The sequence below is a fragment of the Peromyscus leucopus genome, chromosome 3, assembly GCF_004664715.2.
Source record: "Peromyscus leucopus breed LL Stock chromosome 3, UCI_PerLeu_2.1, whole genome shotgun sequence".
Lineage (NCBI taxonomy): Eukaryota > Metazoa > Chordata > Mammalia > Rodentia > Cricetidae > Peromyscus > Peromyscus leucopus.
In genome coordinates, this window is record NC_051065.1 from 138168710 (window position 1) to 138193353 (window position 24644).

General features: G+C 46.1%; 1 protein-coding gene across 1 annotated transcript; it reads right to left on the bottom strand.

Annotated features, from left to right (window-relative positions):
- Positions 1-2497: 2497 nt before the first annotated feature.
- Emp1 (epithelial membrane protein 1) lies at positions 2498-23371 on the bottom strand. Its single transcript, XM_028872155.2, has 5 exons — positions 23162-23371; positions 8426-8536; positions 5687-5781; positions 5450-5592; positions 2498-4753 (listed from the first exon to the last, which is right to left on the bottom strand). Exons 2-5 carry the CDS (start codon positions 8501-8503, stop codon positions 4587-4589), a joined length of 483 nt encoding a protein of 160 aa, XP_028727988.1. The 5' UTR covers positions 8504-8536; positions 23162-23371; the 3' UTR covers positions 2498-4586.
- Positions 23372-24644: the final 1273 nt, after the last annotated feature.

The following is a 24644-nucleotide window of genomic DNA, read 5'->3' on the forward strand; positions in this document are numbered from 1 at the left end:
GCAGAATTAAAAATAGCAAGATTTCATAATGTCCCAAAGCTTGTAAATTATAATGCTGAGGATATGGTGCTGTTCAAACATGCCTAAATGATCTGAATTTAAGTGATCCATGTATAAATACAAGGGAGGCAGCTAAGAAGTTGCAGTCTCAGAACACCCAAATTCCAGCATCAAAAGGATGAAGGAGGGAGACGTCTCAATTCGGACAAGATCATGCTGAACACCACGTTCTTCCGTATTTAATGGAAAACTAAACATTCTTCTGCCTTGCTGTAATCAAGACATTCGCCCTCCCTCAATCACACACAGTCAGCTTCCCACGAGGGCTCAGAAGGTCAACAGAAGAGCCTAGTACTTCATCTAAATCCTATCCCAGCTGAAAATATACTGAATTTCCAAAGTAGATTACCAAAATCTTTTTAGCGCAGACAGTAAGTGAAATAGTTCTGAATTTTTATTTATTTATTTATTTATTTATTTATTTATTTATTTATTTATTTATTTATTGGGAGACAGTTTTGAGACACATTCTTGTTATGTCTCTTGCTGGCCTGAAACTCAACTACATAGACCAGGATGGCTTTGAACTTGTGGCTTCTGCCTCTGCTTTCACAGTTCGGGACTATGAGCACCACTCCTGGCTCGTACCCATCATGTTTAAGTCATTAAAAAGAACTCAACAGCCTCCTGAGGTGGGAGAGCATCATGAGGAACTGAAGAACCCTCTGGCAGTTTTTCCTACCACACCCTGTCTACCACCCCAATTCTTGGAGTAAAAGATGGCATCTTGGGAGGAGAAGACATATTGGGTGGGTCTAAGTGTTTGGTAGTGACTGAAGACCTTTGTGGGGAAGGGGTGGACAGTCAGGAGAGTCAATGTAGGAGCTGGAGCGTATCATGGGAGGAAAAATCTTTAGAAGAGCTAAGTAAAGGAAGTATGCCTCTTATGAAGATGTCCTAGAAGTAGCCTAAGGAATCTTATGGGCAGCCAGGGCTGATAGGGCATACCTATAATCGCACCACTCAGAAAAAACAAAGCTCAGAGGAATACAAGTTTGAAGCCAGCTAGGGCTACATAGTAAGATTCTGTCCATCACCTCCCCCACCAAAAGAAAAGGATGTATTTGATCTGCTAATATGAAATATACTAAAATGTGTGTGTGTGTGTGTGTGTGTGTGTGTGTGTGTGTGTGTGTGTGCACTCATCCATCTGTGCACATGTGGAAGCCAGAGGTTGATATAGGGTCATCTTGTTCTATTGGTTTTCACCTTACTTTTTGAGACAGGACCTTTCACTGAATCTGGAGTCCTAACCATTTTTTGCTAGGCTAGCTAACCAGTTAGCTCTGTGGATCTATCTCAGTCTCTGCCACCTGCTCCTGGGACTCAACGTACATTAATTTTTTATGGGTACTGGGAGTCCAAGCTCCAGTCCTCATGCTTGTACAGAGCTGTCTTCCTAGCCTTTTATGTTGAAGTTTCATTTTCAGGTTTCATGATGTATTTCTTAATACTTATCTATTTTTCTTATGTGTTTTGCCAGAAGAGAACACTGGATCCCCTGGAACTGGAGTTAGATGACCGTGAGCCTCCATGTGGGCACTGGAACCAAAGCCGGGTCCTCTGCAAAAGACCAGCCAGTGCCTTTAACCACTGAGCCATCGCTTCAGCCCCTCACAGTGTATTTTTTATGTGTTTCTGTGTGGGTTTTTTTAAATTATGTATTTTATGTACATTTGTATTTGCCCTGTATGTACATCTGTGTGAATGTATCAGATCCCCTGAAACTGGAGCTATGGGCAGTTAGGAGCTACCATGTGGGTACTGGAAATTAAACCCGGTCCTCTGGAAAAGCAGCCAGTGCTCTTAACCATTGAGCCATCTCTCCAGCCCCTCTGTAGTTTCTTGGTGCAAGACTATAAAGGGCCAGAAGACTACCTACCAATAAGTCATATTTACCATACTAATGCTGATACGACAATGAGTACAAAATATCTGCCACCGTCAATGACAGCTCTGACTGCTCGCAGAAAGGAGCTAATCTTGCCTTCAGTCATTGAATCCAGGCAGAGATGTTCCTGTTAACACAATGGGCTTCCGCAGAGAGGAAGCGGCACGGCCCTTGGGAATCACTGTGTACTGTGAAGACACACTTGAGGAGCTGGCTACTTCAACCAAACTATGTAAGTGCCTCATTTCTTAATGTCATAAGCCATTCTTATTAAAGATGATAACAACTTCTTTCTAATCTACTAGCTTATGAAATTCCATTTTTGCCTAAGAGGTCTAATTAAAGCAAGGCAAAGCTATATTTAATAACATTCAGTTGCCTGAAATAATTATTAAAGAAATCCTTGAGGTTTTACCAGAAAGTAGTTTAATGTCTCAAATAAATGTCAAGTTCCCCAAATCAGACCAGTAAGAAATTTAATGAGGAGGAATAAATGTCACCATTCTCTATATCTTCTCACTTAAAAAAAAGAAAACAGTCACACAATGTAGGGAATCAGAATTTGTTTTTATATCCCTAGAGTTATAAACATATGTATCAAAATATTTACAATTATAGTATATGAAATAATCTATTAATGAAGAAGCCAGATACAGTACTAGAATAACCCACCAATGCAATGCAAGTTACATGAGACGTAAATGTCACAGAAAAAAAAGTAAAAGACGAGGGAATGCATGGTTCACTTCAATCAGAATTTAGCTTTTTAACAAAACGTGACTATATTTTCTGGCTACAGCTGTCTGCTGATATCCTTCTCAACATAAGACAGCCTTGAATATAATTTGGTGATCAAATTATAATTTAAGAGTTTATTATCCAAGTTTTTCCTGGCCAATAACTCTACCCTCCGCCCAGCAATTTAGTAACCCACCTTCCACATTCCCTTAAACGTAATACACATAGAGAAATATCCTTAGTAATAGTCCCTTTACATAAATACCAGCAATTATAGCAAAACAACTCCCCCCAATAAAGAAATGTGTATAAGCAATGGATAAGCATACCCCTAGGGAAAGGAAGGTAGGCAAGATGTCTCAGACTCTTCCTAGGGGTGGTCATCTGAAGGCAGTAAAGCAAACAATGTCTAAAAAGAAAGCCCTTTCAGCAGAAATCTGAGATGGCTTGAAATAGCTGCTGTAAACAGAGCTCTGCCCACTGAACCAGGACTGTGGCACTACTTCTAAGTCTTACATAGTGTGCCCATGAGGGCCCAACAATTCAGCTACCATCTGACTGGATACCCCAAGAGTTTTTCCTATCTTAAAAAGAAACTATCTGCCCGTCACCTGGACTCTATTCATCTCATGGGATTAAAAAATGTTTTTCCCTGAGAGCAGGCACTCTGTTCTTATCATAACTGAAATGTAGTATACTTGATACTCCATAAGCAGACAGCACCTTCTCCCTCCCGCCCCCCACCTCCAGGGCTTGTTCTTTGGTTTAGGTTGGTGTATGTTTTAATTGGCTTCCAGAACTACCATCTTCATTTGGAAAACAGTGTGGGGAAATCTGTTGAGAGGGGACTATTTCAGCCAGGGTCACAGCTAGTGACCACTGAACTTAGATGTTATGTTCTGGTCCCCAGTGTTGGTCATTATCAGACAGAACTTCCACAGACGTCCCTAATTCAGAGGAAACTTAACAGAAAAATATGCATCCCTTGCCTATTACATTTACAAGAAACATTGTGTGCATTGGGGGAATCCTAAAACCACGACCTCACCATAGCACTGTGATAGGTGTGCCCTTTGACCCTACAGTTTGTGGGGATTTTCATCTTTGGCTCTAGAGAAACTCCAGAAAAGCTGCCTTGGCTTTAAGTGAGAGTCCACAAGAGGAGGCCTCCATGAGGGACATCTCGGTGAGGTGTGACGGAGGCTCTGCCTATCTCCACCTATCTCCCAGGTCCTCCAGGGTAAAAACTTCTATTTCTTGGTTAAGTCAATCCCACCAACGTGGCCTTATAAACCATCTCTCTTTCCACTCTTTTGTCAGAAAGTCCACCAAACAGGGGCAGTGGCTTCCTGGCCAAAGCTCCCCCACCCCCCACTAAAGGCACTTAGGATCTGAATTTGGCAGTTGGCTTTAGGTCACAGGACCCAGTGGCCTCCAGGCTTAGCTTTCTCAGCAAAGAGGCAGTACCTGCTCTTGCCAGGACTTGGACCACTATCAGGGCCTGGTGATATACGTTTGGAAGACCTCAGTGTGTGACCCAGCAGTCATCCTCAAGAGCGGAACCAGAGGTATGGCAGCTGGTGAGGCCCCAAGTGGTGTTTTGTAACTGAGGACAGATGGGGCCACAGTTGGTGGCTAGAGGAGGACTCTCTGGTGGCCTCAAGGAAGCATCAGTAGAGTAGCCAACACCTTTCTTCCAAGGGCGGTTGCTTGGTAGTAGAGAATCCCCACCCCCAAGAAATGGTTTGGGTTTGGGCCTCTCCCACTGGTCCTTCCCCTCCCCTCCCCCCTCCCTTCCCTTGGTTATTCCTACACAGTGACTTCTGCTTCCCTCCCAGATTAAGCTGCTTCCTCCTCCCCACTCCCGCCCCCCTAGGCCCCCATAAGCTTGTTCGGTTTATTTCTTCCTCAGGACCATATAGAGAATGCCAATAATGAAAGTGAAGCAGAAGCAGATCCAGGTCAGGATGAAACAATAGCCGTGGTGGCCGCCATAGACAAAGTTCCTGTCGCTGTGGGCATAATGGTGAGTGTAGATAGACACCCCAACCAGGATGCAAAACCCTGCAAGAAAAAAGGCACTGTCATGGTTGGCACCAGAACTGTTTGTTTTTGTTTTAGATCCCACTTCCCTGGACAACAATGGAAAAGGGAACGCTATTTGTTTGTCCCTAAAAGGTCTCTCTGTTGCTTTGCCCAGAGTCAGACTTGATGGTGTGTTGGTGAATTGGAGATGTCTGGGCTCTCATATCTGCACTGCTTTGTGTGTAATGAAGACTAAATCACAGAACATCCTACTGGCCACCTGCCTTGCCCACCTGGACCCTGGTATGTCCAGGGATGGTGTTATGAGAGCAGCATGGCCTTTTACCAAACTGGGTGTTTCTGGGAAGACAGAGAAGATGGCGCCTCGCAATAATTGTGCGCATCATGGCACTAGCTGCATTTTTCTGAGGACCCCCACCTTCTTACCACTTGGTGGCTCCTAGGGGACATTAGCTTTTGAAATGATGAAACAGAAGAGAGTTGTTAATCTGAGCAGCAATAGCCAATCAACAGACAACTAGAGGAGAAAATAGCCGTGACTGGAGCAATGAATGATGGGAGATCTAGAAAAACATTTCTTGCATGGCTAGGGATGTGTGTAGTTCAGTAGTCAGGTATTTATTTAGCATTTCAAGGCCCTGGGTTCAGTCCCCAACAGTGAAAAGAAAAAAAAAAATGCTTCCATGTAAAATAGACTCTGCCCTGGATACTCACAGCACACCAACATGGTGGACCCTGAGAGGAAGAATCGGTTTCCCTTCTCCATGGTGAAGAGCTGGAACACGAAGACCACAAGGGAGATTATAGAGAAGATGATGGAGAGGATCATGAAGGCTTGCACTGCCTTGAGAGCATCTGTAAACACAGGGCCAGAGCAGGAGCATTAGATACTGAGAGTCTGGACATCTGAGCACACCCACAGGGCTAGGCATTAATGTCTGCACTCATACTTCATTGCCGTATGTCAGGGAGTCATCACAGCTACCGTGAGTACAGTTCTTCCAAAGCCCTACAGAGGATAATACATCGGAGGAAACCATCCAGACCTGGAACCAGAGGAGATAGAGTCGATTAAGAATTGCTCTTCTGCTTTCAGAAGAAAGCATCATCATATGTCAGGACTGAATCTTAACCAAAACACCCTATGCAGCTGTAAATATGGTCAAGCCTTGTGTCTCTGTAGACGTTAGATCCAAAGTCATAAAGATTCCAAGAGAGAAAACTGTGGGCCAGAAAAGAAGTCACCTTTCCTCTTTGGACTTCATTACTCATGATTCATAGACACACACACACACACACACACACACACACACACACTCTCATACTCAATCACAATCACTCACACACATACCCACACACTCACTCACAATCACTCACACACACTCACTCACACACATACATACAGCTGAAGAAAGTTCACCATACGGTTTAAAATTCTGAAGTTCTAAGGAACAAAACCTCTGGATGAGGAAACAAGCATTGAATATGTGCAACACGCTTTAAAAGACTCACATTTAAGTTCCTAGTTAATAAGAAAAAAAAAGTCAGGCCTGGTAGCAACTGCCTATTATTCTGCCTATACCTTGACATGGACACAGGAGGCTTAGAGGCTCAAGGCTTCAGTTCAAATCGTAAGTTTGAAGCCAGTGTAGGCTACATGAGTCTCAAAAGACTAAAAACAACAACACAGTTAAGAGCATCCACTGCCCTTGCGAAAGGACTGACGCTCAGTTCCCAGCACCACACCAGGAAGCTCCCAACCACCTGCAACTCCAGCTTCAGGGACTGCATCATCTTCCCTTGCTCTCATATGTGCATACCCACACACATACACATAGATCTTTAAGAATGAAAAGAAATCTTTAAAGAACAAAAAACAAGGGAAAATGTCCAGCTGGAGACAAACTAAGAGCAGGAGGGCTACTCGGGAATCAAGAATGAATCTCTACAGAAGGATCAGACATGGACTGTCACAACATGCAAAGTCATGTCATATCAAAATAGTGCATCCAGGGCTTCAAAGCAGGGCCAGCTAAAAGCACAAGGATGACCAAAATGTAGTATATCCCCAGGTTCACTGTGGTGCCTGCATCCCTTCTTGCCCGAACCAAGAGAAACAACTCCACTCTGAAATAAAAAATCAGTGCAGTTTTGTCTGCACATGCACATGCTGACACAGGAAGCCGGAGCATGCGCAGTCGCCTACTCTCTCAGCCCCACATCAGGGGCTGACACTGTGTGGATGCGAAGCCCTGTGGGCATCTCGTAATACAGTTTGAAGTTCACCACACTGTTATCCTGCGAGGCATAGGAGTCAGCATTCAGCACTGATAAACTGCAGACCTGGAGGAGGCAAGATAGGCTGGGGCTGTGTCCTCTCTCATAACATTTAAACTAGCCTAGCCTGTATTCACACCCACTGATGCTTGCAAAGCCCTTCTCTTGGGACTTTAAAACTTATTCACGCCTTTCATCCCAGCACTTGGGAAGCAGAGGCAGGTGGATCTCAGAGTTTGAGGTCAGCCTGCTCTACATAGTGAGTTCCAGGACAGCCAGAGTTACAAAGAGAAACCCTGTCTCAAAAAAACAAAACAAAACAACAACAAACAAAAACTATTCACCTTTAACTGCAGCAAGGACCGTAGCCCATTCTAGAACAATCATTTGTCTCTCTAATGATTGGCGCCTTAATTTCTATTTTTGTTTGTTTGGTTGGTTGGTTTGGTTTTTTTGTTTGAAACAGGGTTTCTCTATGTAGTTCTGAGCTATCCTGAAACTCACTACGTAGACCAGACTGGCCTACAACTCACTTAGATCCTGCCTCCCATGTGCTGGGATTAAAAGCTCAAGCTACCACTCCCAGAAAAATGTGTAGCCCAGGCTGGCCTCAAAATCATGAACCTGTTGCCTCAGCTCCTTTCAAGCAATCTTATCATCACGTAGTCGACTACTTTACTTCTTAGTCCTAGAAGCTGGTTCATACAATACAATACAATACAAGCAAATAGGGAGCTGAAAATGACCACTAGGGGTCAGAGTAGCCCCGGGCTCGGAGAGCAAAGACCAGCGATCTCCATATGATTGGTTTGGTTTTTGGTCAGCGGGAACTGAGTTAGTTAATCCTGCCAAGTTCCATTTCACACACCGATTTCCACTCAAAACTTAAATTTGTCAACCTAATAACCAAAGCAGTGTTCTTATTCTCACAGTCATCTACCTGGTAATCACAAACTTCTGCAGGAGGGGAAAGGCTGGCGCACATAGATACCTTTAACTTCTGAACTGGGAGAGCATGTCTGTCCCGCAAGGCGCCTTCGCCAGCCATCCCGCCAGGAATGCACTTTCTTCCACTTCCCTTCTTTCTCTAAGGGGAGCCCCACCCACCTACTCACCCTTCAAATGCACCCAATCTCCACCTTTGGAGAGAGGATCATTCTAGAAGCTGAAGGTTCCTCCTTGTACTTCCCATCTCCCAGCACCCCTAAAATCGCACTCCCGGGACACTTACTTTGTATACTTTGGTTATTTCATTGTTTGATGTATGAGTACATGTTTGATTTCCTCCAAGCTAAACTAGAGGGTCTCTGCATTTTTATTTTAACACCCTACCCACCCCCATTTTCCTTAACATTTTCCAAAAATATTCCAAAGACCCTCCCATGGATGAATGAACAAGAGGATGTCACTCACATTGGAGATGGTGGAGACAAATAGCATAATGGCAGCGGCGATGTGGACCACGAAGATACCAGCCAGTAACACCAACATCTTGGCTTTTTGGTGAGTCGTGAGCAGAGAGTTCTGAAAACAAAAGAAAAGGGAGACCAAAAGGTTACCATCATGCTAAGTAAAACAAATCCCACCTTCTCACTTCATGGGCTCTCTGTTAACATGGGACTAGTGTGACAATTTTTAAAATTCAAAATTGCATCAAAAATTCCTAAAAACAGCTTTTCACTTATCCTGATTGATAACCCTGAGGGCCTAGTCATCTGTGTAGAGACATGTACTTACTTCTGTTTGTTCCCAGGTGTTTATAGATTCATCTCTCTAATATATTTATCTATCCCCCCTCCTCCCCTTTTTAAGAAAGGGGGAGTATTGTATTTTTCTAACAGCTGCTAATGTTTTGTTTGTGATTTAGAGGCCTTTGAAGTAAGACTTTGAATTTTGAAAAGGATTTTGTCATCTCCAGAGCTCTGCAGAAGCATCATACACTATTCTGGTTTGCGTAAAGAAAGCATCCATGCTCCCAGCAAAATGCTCACCCAGAAATTTGAATAGAGATGATATGTTCTGCAGAAGAAGCCACTATGACTCAATGGCCATAGAGCAAATTGGCTACTAATTTGATCCCAGATGAGACGTAAAATGGGGGAGGCACTACTTCTGTTATTGCAATGCTCCTTGGCATCCAATATTATGACAATCTAATTAAAGTGTAATGGTCTGATCACTTACTGATTTAGCATTCCAGACTAATATTTGCAACACCTGAGCCTTTGGCCCTGTGTGCCTCTTGGTGGAGATGCTGTCTAGGGGCGTCTAGGGCCATGTCAAATTTCCTATGGCTCAACGTGACAGCTCTGGGACTTCAGAAGAGTAAAGCCTGAGATAACACCAGATGTGCCTTTTACTAGCGTGTCGTGTTTATCCAACTTCAGTCATTTAGGACCCAGCCCAGAAGACAAACAGATGCATAAGTCACTGTTCAGAGACTAGGAACTAATACAAGTTAACAATGTGTGTGGATCAACAAAAGTTCTCAGCTCTGATTTCAGCAGAGACCACAGATCGTAAAAACTAGAAACTAAGGGAAGTATGAGGGATGCCAATGGAGGAGCTGTTCTGACCGATGTCAGCTGCATCATCTCTGTGTCATACCCATGACAGTTAGATACAGAGCCAGCCCAAGGAGACATCAAAAGGAAAGGACCAGAGCGGATTCAGCCTCTAGGCAGGGAGTAGGTGAGGATGGCGCAGCCTGGGAGATGGTGGCTGGTAGCCTGCAATTGCTCGCTTCCCCGGCTCACTCCACCTGGTGTAATTGCTGCTTTGAGTATGCTTCAGCCACTTTCATGCCACACTAGGTATTTATTAGAACACCGATGCTATCATTATTCTGACATTTCAGGTGTCTTTTATCTCCTCTCGCTTTCTCATTAGGCACTCAGAATCAAACATAATCTACTGCACGCCCGGGTTCTTGGTTCTTTGTGGACACTGTTTTCCAGTCTGCAAAACTCTCTTCCCACTGGCTACTTCCCTTCGACTGGGGGGAGATGGTGAGAGAGGCAGAGAATGTTTCTCATTTAACTATGAATAACAAAGTTGATGACACTTTCCTGCTGCTTATGGGGATAAGACTGGAACTCTCAAGTCTGTGAATCCTCTCTCCCACATTCAAAGTCTCTGTTGCCTTACTGGAATTCTTGCAGACATCCACAACTTCCCACTTGGCTTTCAGGGACGGAGAAAAGTTGTGGGTTTTTTTGTGTGTGTGTTTTGTTTTGTTTTGTTTTGTTTTGTTTTGTTTTGTTTTGTTTTGTTTTGTTTTGTTAGAGGTTGTTAGAACGATTCCAAGTGCTTTGATCTCTGCCTCAGTTTCCTCATAGATGGGGTGGGAGGGTGAGGATGCCAATTATACCCGGAAGTGTGAGGATTCAACATAAGTGAAACACCTCGTGTTGCGGCTGGCACCAGGCGGGTACTAATAACGGGGTTGTCATGATTGCTGTTATTGTTGCTGTTTTTCTTCTAGGAAGCAGAATAGCTGCTACCAACCCAATCCAGTTACTCAGTCACAGGCAGCACCATGTCAAGCACAAGGAAAAAGATGTTGGCAGGCTGGTTTACAGCATATGGCTAAAGTCATTTCGGTCCTCAGAAATTGTCGTTTTTGTCCAGTTCTTGCTGCTTGAGTGGCGGGAACGCTAAGAACACACCCTCCAGAGTCACCAGAGAAAGTTGGTTTTCCTCAGCCCATTCTCTGACATATCCCCTCCCTCCCAGGCTTGCCCAGAATGAAGCCAGCTCAAGGAAATGACAAGATTTAAATAACAGGTGCTGGTGTTCAACCCTCCTTGACCCTTTAATGACTTTCTCGTTCCTTTTGCTTATAATTTACAGATAACTCCTTATAGTGAGAAGTGGTTAAGAAGCCAAAATGGAATATAATTCACTAAGTGAGGCCTCTTTAAATGAGTTGCCTGACAGGGATGCGTGGGGAGAGGGATGGAATTCAGGAACCTTCCCGCATCCTTGGATGCCCTGGGACCCTACCCAGCAGAGTCCATCTTGTTTCTCCCCACTCACATCCAGTGAGCCCCATCAAGTCCTAGAAGAAGCAGGTCCTCCCCCAGCCACTCCGGCTCACTTCTCACCTCAGCACAGGCCCTAGTTCTTGTCACCTGCCTACTGTCAGGCCGAAGAGCAAGGGAATCAAACTAAAAAGTGATTCTTATCTGATTGGGGCAGGGGGGCTGTGTCTTTTCCCTATGGTAAGGGAGCAAAATATCTCAGATCAGTGAGTGCTCTTCATGAACAAGACGCACAGTCCTCCCTGCTTCTGGCTGCCGTGTCTGGCTGCCATGTCTGGCTGCGGCGTCTGGCCACTGTGGAGGCTGTTTAGTTAGAGTTACTCCATAATACATATAACTTCATCTTTCCATTGTCCCAAATTTGTCAACTTTTATCAATGAAATCCATTGTCTGCTCACAGGGGCTTCCTTTTTGTTTGTTTGTTACTTTTTGAGACAGGGTTTCTTTGTATAGTAGCTCTGGCTGTCCTGGAACTCACTTTGTAGACCAAGCTGGTCTTGAACTCAGAGAGCTCCCAGCAACTGCCTCCAGAGCACTGGGATCAAAGGCATGTGCCACCACTCCCAGCACTTCCATTATTTCTAACAGCCCTCTTCCAAATACTGAGAAACACAATGGAATATTTTATGAAATCTCTGTCTTGGATCACTGTAGCTGGAGAGTTTTCTCTCCAGGTCCCGCCAAGCCCCGGCAGTCCGACAGCCCACTTATAAAATAAACACACAGACGCTTATATTATTTAAACTGTTTGGCCTAATGGCTCAGGCTTCTAGCTATCTAGTTCTTACATCTTAAATTAATCCATTTCTATAAATCTATACCTTGCCACGTGGCTCGTGGCTTACCAGCATCTTCACACGCTGCTTGTCATGGCGGTGGCTGGCAGTGTCTCCCTCCGCCTTCCTGTTCTCTCCATTCTCCTCTCTGTTAGTCCTGCCTATACTTCCTGCCTGGCTACTGGCCAATCAGTGTTTTATTTATTGGCCAATCAGAGCAACACATTTGACATACAGACCATCCCACAGCATGGTTTGCCAGCCTCTGTATTACAGAGCCTATCTGTTGCCCACTCAGTCGAGGACAGTAGTCTCAATCTGTGGGTCACAACGGATTGTGCATTTCCGATATTTATATTACAATTCATAACAGTAGCAAAATTGCAGTTATGAAGTAGTAGCACTATGGTTGAGGGGTCACAACAACCTGAGGAACTGTATTAAAGGGTTGCAGCATTAGGAAGGTTGAGAACCACTGATCTAGGAAGACAAAACCCTTCAGGTCTTTATGGAAACTACCAGTGGTGGCTGATGAGTGGGTATTTGAGAACTTAGCAAACAGCAAAGTCCATGTTCTTGAGACTTCCACCCACCACGGTCTTTCATAACTGGTCCATTCAAGAAATAGGACTCAGAATGTGCCCCACTGATGTGGCACTAGCCTAGCATGTTCAGAGCCCTGAAACTGGTCCTCAGCACCACGACAAAAAAAAAAATTCAGAAGCATTTAGACAACGTTGAGAGCACGGGCTGCTACAGCTTTGTCTCACTGAGGCAATAATGGAATTTTCCCTGCTATTTCTCCAAAATGCTGTGGTTGGCATTCCCCAATGGAGAACACATGCCTCATCCTTGATGGGTGGACCAAACCCGGAAGCAGAGACCACAGCACCACAGCTCTGGATGGTAGCCCTCCCTCCCCTCTTGCTACACAGACAGACCCAAGGTGTGTCATCTATTGTTGGGGACTCCCATACCAAGAGAGTGACTCCTCATGCTGCTTTTATGCTCCCCAGTGTGGGCCACCACACCTGGTCAATTCACGATGTTTTGAAAGGTTTAGAAGTGCGGTGGCTTATGTGGACACCAAGAACACTTCTCTTACACCTTCCCCACCCGTAAGCACAGCAGTCACCCCATCTGCACTGTGTGATTGGCATGGGTGTGGTCAGGGTCGAGGGAAACTGAGAAACAACCAAAAGACATGAATGGCCGCACTAGAAAGAAGTAACTATTAGGGAAAAAAAGGGATCAGAGACTTGGAGCCAAGTACAACTGGGAATCACTCTGTAGTCCAAACTAGACTCAAACTTGTGGTAACTCAGCTTCTACCATCCTGAGCGGAAAGAGTTCCACAACTCACTTGAGAAGAGTGAGACTCTTGCCAATGAGACAGTCTCTGTGGATGGCAAGAAGGTACAAGATGCCTTCCTGGGACCATGTCTGTGGATCTCTGGCTAGCTGAAACCAGTTTAGGCACTTCTGGGGGTTGGGGTGTCTAAGATTCTAAGATACCCATTCCTGGTTAGAAAAGAGCAATAATGAATGGTTCAGCTGCCGCTCCTGCCTCTCCCGGATTTCCTGCCCAAAGCATCACAGTCAGGTGGAGTCTATCCATATTACCTTGCACTGGATGCCTAATAGCCCCCCCCCCATTATCAGGATCCTAGCCTGGACGCTGGCATCAGTCCCTCCCAGGACACTGTCTCTAAATTTCCCCTCCCCGTGCATTCTCTGTAGTGGCATTGGGTTATCTGACCGTGTTCCTCCTCAGCCTACGGACCTCCATCCTTCCAGAGCTGAGACAAGCACCAGTCACCAGGAAATGAGACTCCAGACGGCTGCCCATGGAATCCTGGGAATTTGGCTTCCAAAAATAAAAGCTGCTTTTATGTCCTTCCCTGAGTAATTACCTATTAATTTTTCACACCCAAGCTCAAATTCTGCCTCCTCCTTCTCTCCATAGGTCTGAAGCAGGGTTCTTTTTTTCCCCCTCCTATTATGTTCTAGCCCTTGTTCAGTCCTAATAAAGGCACTAATAGCGACCTGCCTGGTGACAGAGATCTTTATGGACATGTTTGGCTCTCCCGCCCTGAGGAGTCTGAGTTCCTAAGGGCAGAGTCTATGACAGGTACCAGATAAACCTCATAAATGAACTAAGGAGCACAATATTTTCTTCACTATGGAAAAATAACAGCAAAGTGGACTGAAGGCCTTATAAGAGATACAGATGTCTCCCTTCTCTCTTTTTTATGAAAGTTTTTCATTTTTATTTTATGTGTATGGGTGTTTTTCCTGAATGTATGTCTGTGTACCATGAGCGTGAGTGGTACCCATGGAGTCCAGAAAATGGTGCCAGATCCCCTGGAACTGGAGTTATAAACAGCTGTAAGCCCAGCTAAGTGTGTGCTGGGAATTGAACCAGATCCCTTGGAAAAGCATCCAGTGCTCTTAATCACTGAGTTCTCTCTCCAGAGCTTCCTTCTTTCTTTTCATGTAACATATACTTTAGTCCTCTATCATTTTTGCAAATTATTTGGTACATGACTACAAGTATGGGTTGGGCAACTTATTATACACAAACTTCATATTATTTATTTCCATTTAACTTTTATAACTACTTTTTGTTAAGTATAGAACTTCCCAGGTTAAGAGCTTTAAAATTGCTTCCAAAACCTACAAACTCAACCTGAAGAACTATGCAAATCACGATCTCCTGCCTGGAGAACTACCTACCGATCAAGGTCCTATTAGAAAAGTCCTTCCAAGTCCAGTACATCTGGCCCATGGAATTCAGGTATCACTCAATTGGTAAGAGTAAGTGCTTGCCTAATACAGGCATAATAATCCAGCCTGTCTAATCTGCACACACCTTTAATTCCAGCATTTGGGAGCCAGAGGCAGGCAAATAAATCTCTGTGAGTTCAAAGCCAACCTGGTCTACAAACAAAAAAAGAGTGCTTGCCTGGCACTCAGGAAGCCCTTGGTTCAATCCCCAGCACCCACATACGCAATCCCAGCTCTTGGGAAGGAGCGGTAAGAGGATCAGCCACCCAAAGCAGCTACATTGCAGGTTCAAGGTGAGCCTGGGCTACATGAAACACACACACACACACAACACACACACACACACACACACACACGCACAAACAGCCCAGTCCTGAGATTATTCTGCTAGAGCCTCCTCTGCCCTACATTGGCCAATGCTGTTCCAACAATGAAATTCCCATCTCCTGCTGGCTAACTGCAAATTGGGGTGAAAGCTTTCTCATACCATCTGATCAAAGACCTGGCACTTCCTGCAAGGCAGGAGGGAAGAGAGAAGGTAAAACCGCTCTGACAGGGGTTGGTCATGTGACCTTCAGGAGTCAGCCCTGACTGTGCACATCTTCCCCCAATGTGACATCTGAAATGAAACTGAGGCTCCCTGTGCTTCCTAAGGACACTGCAGGGTAGCCTGGAAGTCTGTCTGTCCTCCTCCATGTCAAAACCACTCTGGCTGTGGTTTGGGTTAGGATGTGTTTGTATTCCCACTGAGGATCATTTTAGTTGGCAAGATAGGTGTCCACGGGACATGAAAGCAAACAGAAAAGGAAGCGCTGCCCTTGGGGAGCAGTGAGGAGGATGTGTCTGGAGGAGGGCAAGGCTGGGATTAAAGGCGAGCTGAGGGGATGGGACCTTGGATGAGCTTTCCTGGCCATTGTTATTGCTGGTTTATGTCGTGTGTTCTTTTCCATCCTCAGCATTGTTTTTACATACGGATGGAAAGGGAGCCATGTTTCTCTGCGTGGGAAACAGGGTGGGGGGATCCTAAAGGACCAAGTCTTCCTGCTTCTGCTTATGGGATGTTCAGTGTGGGAAGAAAACGCTGCAGGTTGCCCTTGGCTTTGTGTATCTCCCACTAGGGCTGATGCTTCTAGTCCTGGTAGATTCTGTGGCCCTCAGCAATTGAGCAGTGAAAGAAGCCAGGATCTGGATGATTGGGGGAAATCTGTGATAAATAGTGCAGTGTCTTAGGGGCAAATATAGCCTATATGGACTGTCACACACATAGTTAGAATATAGAGTCAGAGTGTAAGCTTGAAGAACAAAAGAACCTGTTAGAAGGAAGGATGGGAGGGAGGGAAAGACACAGAAAGAAAGAAAGGAAGAAAGAAAGAAAGAAAGAAAGAAAGAAAGAAAGAAAGAAAGAAGAAAGGAAAGAAAGAAAGAAGAAAGGAAGAGAGAGAGAGAGAGAGAGGGAAGGGAGGAAGGAGGGAGGGAGGAAGGGAAGAGAAGGGGACAGAATGGGGGGAAATAAATGGAAAAAGAACAGAAGGGAAAGAGGAAAGGAAACAAGGGGAGAAAGGGGGAAGAAAATATCAGAAAGGAAAGAAAGACAGAAGGAGAGAGAGAGAGAGCGCATGCACTCCAATTAGAAAGGCGAGGCCATTTCCCACAAACATTCTATCTGGCTAATGGCCAGAGTTAAAAGATTTTGCCAAACCTGTCTGTTTGGTGGAATCTAGGGAGGCAGAGCCCCAAGTGATAAAGAACACAGATTCTAAGTTCAAATTTCTTAAGGGTCGCACGTGGACCTCATAGGGTTAGCAGGAGCGCTGGAGGGCCTGTGCCTAACACAAAGCAAACAATATGTTGTAGTTCATATTTATTCATTAGTGTAACATGAAAGACTCAGGCCAGTGAGGTGGCCTGCGGCTTCTCTGCAGCCTGAGAGCCTGAACTATGCAAAGGCAAGCAAACAGCATGAATATTGTTTTTGCAGATGCATCCACAGAGACACTCAACCCCAACCCCACCCCCGTCTCTCTCTTATTTCCGTTCGTCCTCCATTATGTCCATTGAGTGGGTGGATCTGGACAACATCTGCAAAGCCTGAAGACAGACCTGGACTGTGAGGCCTGAGTTCAGCCCACGCCCTCCGACTGCAGCTGGCCAGTGTTGGGGAGGATGTCCCCTGAGTGAGGACGGAAGCTACCATTGCCTTCTGCTCTTGACAAAGGAGAAGTATTCCTGCAGCCAGATTGTCTCCCAGGGAGATGCTGCCAAGATAATAACTAGGGTTTAGTAAGAAAAATCAAGGTGTGGCTGGGCCCTGGAGGCTTCTGGGTGCGTCCGACAGCAGATGGCAGTAACATGCTTCAACCAGCAAAGCCTGAGAGAGCAGGAGGGCTGTGGACAGCAGGGGCACCCAAGGATGCTGGATAGGCTGCTGGCTTAGTTCAGTTTCAGAGAAGTTGGCTACTTAGAGTTGAGAGGTATTGGGGGTCTTTCAATTTTAATCATGCACTTTGACCAAGACCCCACCTCCCAGGGAACACAGGTGGAATGAAGCCACTATCTTGGATCCCCACTCCAACTTGGATTTCTATCTTTTGTCTGTGAGGGTGTGCATGCATGGGTGTGTGTGTGCGCGTGCGTGTGTGCCTGCCTGCCTGCCTGCCTGCCTGTGTGCACGTGTGTTTATGAGATGAGGTTTCATTAGTGGCTTGGAGCTCGAGATTCAGCTAGGTTGACTGACTGTGAGCCCCAGGGGGGCTCCTGTTTCTTTTTCCCAAAACTGAGATTACACATCCAAGCCACCACATCCAGCTATTCATGGGGCTCTGGGAATCAAACTCAGGTCCTCTTGTTTCCATAGTGAGCACTTCACCTCTTGAGCTATTTCCCTGGACCCTCCTTTTCATTTTTGTTTGTTTGTTTGTTTTGAGATAGAATCACTGTGTAGTCCCTGCTAGCCTTTAACTCACAGCAATCCTCCTGCCTCAACCCTCCCGTGTTGGGATTAAAGGCATGTGACACCACATCCAGCTCTTGTCTGGGGGTTTGACAGTTACTAGTGGCTCTGTTCCTCCCACAACTTTTGAGTTGATCAGGGTTGGACAGCCCCTCACAATAGTTCCCGTGGTGTCTACAAAGGGTCTTTCAAAGGCCGTTGCTTCTTCCGGTCACACTGCTTTCTAAGGCCCACCCTGTACAGACAGCTGGCCCCGTCAAAGCCCTCACTGCCAGCCCTGAGACTGGTTTCCATCTTCAGCCCTGGGCCACACCCTCAACCCTAGCAGAGTCCCCTCCCTGTGGAAGCTCAGCAAGCAGCTGTGAGCAAAGGGAAGCCCTGGGCTGAGCTGTGGCGCTTTGTGGACGCTCCCGCATGAGCAAAACTCACTGTTGCAATTTAGCAACATTTTCTCCCCTTCCCTTCTCTCAGACCCCAAGGGAAGGAGCTTAGGTTTCTGGAAGCAGAGGTCTAAGATCCAGGTCCTCACTGGACTTTCATCTGAGCCTTTGGATGGAGAAACACTGGAATGCTACCATGAAACCCAATGGCCCCAATCATGTATCAACCATGCCAAAAACTAAGAGGGTAAAAAGATCTTCATGGGGACAAGAACTGAATTTTGATCCAAGGGCTATCCTAGGGCAGTGAGCGTGGATGGCTGTCAAGGGGTAGAGTCAGAAAAAAGAACAGACTTGCCATGTCTCCCTTGCCCATTTACTCTCTCTGTCCACTTGCTCTTTCTAGACGTTCCTGTTTGCCTCATCCCCACACACAGCCACCCGCTCACTCCCTCTCCCTTCCCCTGGGTTCTCAAAGCTTCCCTTTCCTCCCAGTGTGTCCCCTTAGCTCCCACCACACAGCCATGCCTCTGCCTGTTCTCTCTCCTTGAGAAGAGGGCAGCGTCTTACTCAGGACCAGGTCAGTTTCTGAGCCTGATTTTGCTCAGGGCTCGTCCTGAGACGGTACCCTTTGTTTCATATACCAAACCTCTTCTCTCTTTCCAAGTGCTGGGTGGTGATGTCCAGGGCTGTTTCAGGTAAGTTCTTTGAATACTATAACCAAAAATTCTTTCTCTCTCTCTCTCTCTCTCTCTCTCTCTCTCTCTCTCTCTCTCTCTCTCTCTCTCCCTCCAGTACTTGCAAATGAATGCAGAGTCACACACAAGCTAGGCAAGCATACAGTGAGCAGAATCTCTAGCCCCTAGTTCCATTACACTAACTTTTATGGATTAAGTTAGCCATTAGTGTGAACTCACTGGATTTCTTAAAATAGAAGTGGTAGGTTCTTAGATTTTTCAGAGCCTTGGGTGTCTTGGTGACCAAATTGTGTCTTCTTCATTTCTTAGTGACTGGTTTCTGATCACAGAGAAGATTCAAGGCAAGACCATAGCCCCATCTTCCTACTCAGTCATCTCACATCCTCACCACAATTATGGACATAATTTCAACATGTGCCATCAGTGATATATTATAATTGCCTGTTTGAAAGAAGACCCCAGGAGAGAGATTCAGGAAAGTCCGAATCAGGTCCGGCTACATACTAGTACTGGCAATAAGGAATCTCTTCAGTTCCTGAGAAAGTCTCTTTCCACAATGTGGAAGAAAACATTGACCCCTGATATTTTGCTTAAAAGGAAGATTCAGAAGCAGCAGTGTCCACGTTTGTATTTTTCTCTTTCTCCTTCAGCGTCAGGGAACAACCCCCCACCCTCTGGAGGCCCCCCACCCCCTGACCCCTGTCAAATTAGGGAAGTATCTCACAAGTCAGGGTATCAGGGACTGAAGTTTCCAGAGTTTTCTTGGGGCCTTATGTTTAGAAAATGAGTGTTAGAAATCCAAAAAGACCCTAAATGGACCTGTGGCATTCTTTGATTCTGGAAAACAAGGATAACTCAGAAATTCAGGGTAACCAGAGAAGAGTATTCCAAAAGCAAGACTTAGGTCCAGAAAATTCTAGTTCTGTGATGATTAAGAATTATAACCCTTCAAGGAGTGGATATTCAGATTGCTGGCAGTAGACAGAGGTTCTCTGATTGGTGGACTGTCACCACGCCAGGTTGTAAAAGTGTGCAGGTAAACACGACAAGCACTATAGATCAAATCAGGAGGGACAATCTCCTAAAGGTTATTAGATGCTGTTTCAGGGACTGGGCTGGTTTAACTATGACCCAGTAGACAGCAACATTGGGTGTGTCGTCCCGTGACCATATAAGAGTCCCAGAGGCCTCTGAGCGCGTATGTTAGATGGCTATGTATACAGACGTAGTGAATTACAGAAAAGACCACAGCCATGTGCTTAGAAAATGAAAGAGCTAGTAATCAATACTGTAGGAATGATTTGATTAGGTGGATAGCTTTAATATTTCAAAATGCTCTTTCTGCCCACAGTAGTGGTATACACCGTAACTCCAGCATTCGGGGTAGTTGAGGAAGAAGGATGGTGAAAGTTCCAGTCCCTCCCTAGCCTGACATTCACATAGAGATCCTGGCTCACAAAACATGAGCATGGTGGCATGTGACTTTAATCCCAGCACTCAGGAAGCAGAAGTAGGCAGATCTCTGTGAGTTCAAAGCCAGTCTGGTCTACAGAGCGAGTTCCAGGACAGCCAGGGCTACACAGTGAGACCCTGTGTTTAAAAAACAAAGGAAAGAATAAAGCAAGATGTTGTGGGTAATGCCACTCCACCAGACTAAATATCAAATGAAGATGAAGTATCCAGAGGAGCAGGAGTGTGGAGCGTTGGGTGGGGCAGCGGCAGAACCAGAATCAAAAACTTTTTTTTTTTCTGGGTCATTTCAGCCTGAAAAACTAGAATTTTCAGAGAAGCCATTTTTGCTGAATTTGAGAAGCACTGTCTGATATGATTTGCTATCCAGAAAAGGAGGATGAGTGTGGGTGTGCGTTCTGAGGCACCTACACTCTGGGTGCCCCCTCCCTGGTATCCAAAGGAGCTATGAGCCACGGCACAGCCATCTGTCCACGATGACATAAAAGTCAGATTTCTGCATACAGTAAGAAAACAAGATTACCTTCACATTTTTGTCGTTTTGTTTTTAAAACAAAGTTTCACTATGTACCCAGGTTAGCCCCAGGTTGGCTTTGAACCCTTAACAATCTCCTGCTCCCTGAGTCCTTGGATTACAGGTATGAACTACCAAGCCCAACTTCCAAATGTCAGATTCTATGAAAGCAATGAAGAATGGAAAGAAATGGGTCTAAGTCATCTTGTGTCTTTTCCCTTGGCCACATCCCAGGTAGAGGACCCTTCCCGGTCTGTGAAGGCTACAGAAAGTCAGTTTTACCTCCGAAGAAATGTGCTCTGCTTCCCATCTGCAGTCCCAAAGCTACCTAGAAACAGCTAAGAGGCCCTGCATTCCGGCCAGCCGCCATGGAGCCCTTCCTCAGGGCTGGAGACTGGCCTAATCCTGTCTCCAGAAGACTCTGTGAGAAAGCCAGTCAACCTTTCTCAAGGTCTGGGGACAGACGTCTGTCATCTGGCAGAGGGCTGCCCCTTACTACTGGCCAGAACAACGGTCTTAGGACATGATCTGATCCAGCTGGACCTTGATGGCCTCCTGCCAACTCCCAGGACAGTGTAGTAGCCTGGAACAATGTAAAATCTGGGGGCTCTCTGACAGAGGTGCCAGACCGGATGTCCAGCAGCCCTGGACAGTGCTCTGCCTCCACCCTACTCTGCAGACTCAGGGTGAAACTGGAGATTCCTGAGGGTGAGAAGCTACGGTGTGTAGAGGCAAGGAGAGTAAATAGCATCCTTTTCCAGGATGGTCAAAGACTTAGAGCCTAGAAAAGCTCACAGCCCAGGGACTCTCGCACTACTTGGGGGTAAAACAGCAGGAGTTCGAGCAGTGATTTAAAAAAAAAAAATTGTCCTCCAACTCCATTGGGGCAGGGGTAGGAAGGGGATGAGGGGAGGGGGAGAGGCGAGGGGGCCAGGGGGACAAAGCATTATGTTCTCATCTATCAAGGGACAATGGAATTTAAGACAGCTCCACAGGCCAGGCCGAGCAATTGGTGGCAGTTTACGGCCCCAGTGTTCTCTTTTTGCTGACTTGTTCAAGGCAGCCTGCCTGGTTTCAACCAGATCAGAAGGACACACAATCATGTGCTATCTTCACAGGAAACTGTGGCTGTGGACTTAACAACGGCTTCCCTCGTTCACACCCATGCAGTCTGGAAGGAATAAACACTGGAAGCCGAAGCAGTTGTTCCCCAAGTCTTGAGAGGGGATCCTAGCCCTCACTCATCACCCCCACCGTGGGGGGAGGGGATAGCTTTACAGAGACTTGACCATTCAGAATGATTTCTTTTAAATTTTCTCCTCCAACCAGCGACCTGCATTTCTGAAGAAAGGTGGGCCTCACTTCATAGGCAAGCTGAATCCTGTCGCTCTCCTTAGACTTGTTTACGAGAGGGAAAGAAAAAAAAAAACCCACATCTGTGTTGAAATGAACCACACCTCCACAGACCTTCAACCAAAACGCTAAGCTAATAAAAACAAAAGCAAACAGAGCCCGTGTCTTGGTTCATTTTACATTTAGCACGTGGGTTTGTAGTTATACAGTATTTGGGGCAAAAGTAAGAAGATAAATATTCCCATGCGACCACTGCCACGCTGGAAAATTCCACATCCACTCAGAAAAGGCTTTAAATGGTTTCTGATGGATCTTTTCAGTTGGCTCTGAAATGCAGCCGGCGGAGTGAAGCACAAAGCCAGTCAACGGCTTTACAGGAATGCCAGAAGTCCCCCAGCCCCGCCCTCTCCTCCTCCACATCTGGCCAAGGATTCCGGGATCCACACCAGTCTTCCCATCCCACCGAACCAACCCCTCCCAAGCTTTATTTGAAACACCCTTGCCTCTGTTTCCCTAACGGTTTTTCTTTAAACAAACCAATCCCCTCTTCCCGTCCTGTTGGGGGCGGGGGCGGGAGAAAGTAAGAAATGAAATACTTAAACAGACAAGAAGGGGGCAGGAAATGCCATAGCGAAAACAGACTGAAACCCAGACATTTATCCACCATCACCCAAAAGTATAAAAGACCAACCAACGGCCCGCAGAGCAAAGGGAACTTTCTTTTCAAAGGTTACCTATTGCAGTTAACCTTCGCAGAAAAGAAAAAAAAGTTGAAGTGTCCTCTTAAGATACCTTGTAGATTTCACCTCAAAGAATTTAAATCAAAACAAAAGATTTGGGAACATCTTTCGAGCTTGCTTTTCGTGCATTTTCAAAGGACGTAGAGTTTCCTCCATAAAGAATATTCCACTCAGGTTTGTTCCAAAGTCCCTGTCCCTTCCACATCCTCAGAGCAAGAATCCAGATACCAGCAAGAGAACGTGATTACAGCCAGGGCCCGCTGATGTCCCAGATTTCCCCCACTACTTTGAGCTAAAAGTTTCAAGGACTCTGTTTTTTGAGAGCCACAGAAGGCTAGCAGAGAAAATAAGAGAGCAAACGGATTCAAAGCGCTTAAACGGCGCACAGGAAGGAGCCCCGGGCCTGCAGGGTTTCCCCAGCGTGCGAGCGGTCCTACCTGGAGTGTCAGGCGGCGGCGGAGGCAGATGCCCTGAGTGGTGGAGCTGGCTGCTGGTCCGGTCCGCTCTTCGGGAGGTATGTGGCCACAGTGAGGGGAGGGACCTGCCTCCCGAGGTTATAAGTTTCCTGGGCTGGTGTGCTGGGGTGTGTGATGGGCGGTTTCTTTTCCCAGTGTTTTAAAGGAGTTTCTATGAATCAGTCTGGATTTAAAAAAAAAAAAAAAGTTGGTGAGCTACGCCCTGCTAAGTTGGCAGTCAGTCAGACGTGGCTGGGAGTGAGCCATCAATTCAAAGAACCCTGTTGTAGCTCCCTCTGAGTCAGACGCACAGACCACAGTGGAAAAACGAGTGACATTGCTTCAAATGAGTAATAGGAGTCACACAAATAGATCTGTTTACTGAAGCCCATTTCTGCTCCCCAGAAAGGAGATTTGGTTGCCACGGACATAAGGCAAAACACAGGTTAGGGTCAGGAGGAGAAGGGGGGGGAGGGGTAAGGACAGCCCTGTGTTAATTAAAACCCCAGCTAATCATCAAACAGGATTCCCGTTCTTCCTCCCCCATCACACGTATCAGCAACTGCTCATCACCAGGAATTATCACATTCGTTTCTCATTGGCTTCCCTGCCTGACCCTCTTGCCCTGACCTGTGGGAAGCAGTGGGATGAGGCCCACGAAGCAAAAGAGCAGCCAGCAAGCTCTGAATGTTGGGGCACTGATTGACAGCACGCAATCCCGGGTCGTTAATTACGCTCTCTGGCCCTTATAGATTGCACGCATTGCTGGAGGAAGTCTTCGAATTAAGGACTTTGCACTTCGATCTTCATGTGATAATCACTTGGACCTTGCTCCACAGTTGGCTTTTGTGAAGGCAGCCAGGGACCTGATCATCACAGCTTCCTCCCGAACCACTTCCCTCTTAATCCTAGAGTTGGGGGTGGGGGCGCTGCAGAGTCCCCTAATCTCACAGCTCTGGCTCACAGAAGACTTTCAGGTCCTGGATGCCTACATTTAATCCCAGCTTTCCTTACTAGCAGTGTGACTTTAGACAAAGTACTTACCCTTCCTAATTGCTTGTGCATGTAATGGGAAGAGTAGGTACCTAGTACACACATGTGGCAAGAAATACATGTATCAATAAGGTGCAGTGGATCATGCCTGTACTCTCAACATTTGAGAGGCTGAGGCAAGCCAGGCAGCGGTGGTGCACGCCTTTAATCCCAGCACTTGGGAGGCAGAGGCAGGAAGATCTCTGTGAGTTTGAGGCCAGCCTGGTCTACAGAGCGAGTTCCAGGACAGGCACCAAAACTACACAGAGAAACACTGTCTCAAAAAGCCAAGAGAGAGAGAGAGAGAGAGAGAGAGAGAGAGAGAGAGAGAGAGAGGCTGAGTCAAGAGGATTGCTATGAATTCAAGGTCATCTTGGGCTACATAACAAGTTCCATGCCAGCTTGGCTACCGAGTGATACTGTCTCAATTGAG

Excerpts from the sequence above, each read along its gene's own strand:
- Emp1 (XM_028872155.2), bottom strand. The coding sequence starts at position 8,503 with ATGTTGGTGTTACTGGCTGGTATCTTCGTGGTCCACATCGCCGCTGCC. Across the intron at positions 5,782-8,425 it reads TTGTCTCCACCATCTCCAAT|GTCTGGATGGTTTCCTCCGA; the intron begins GTGAGTGACATC and ends CTCTGGTTCCAG. Across the intron at positions 5,593-5,686 it reads TCCCTGACATACGGCAATGA|AGATGCTCTCAAGGCAGTGC; the intron begins AGTATGAGTGCA and ends CCCTGTGTTTAC.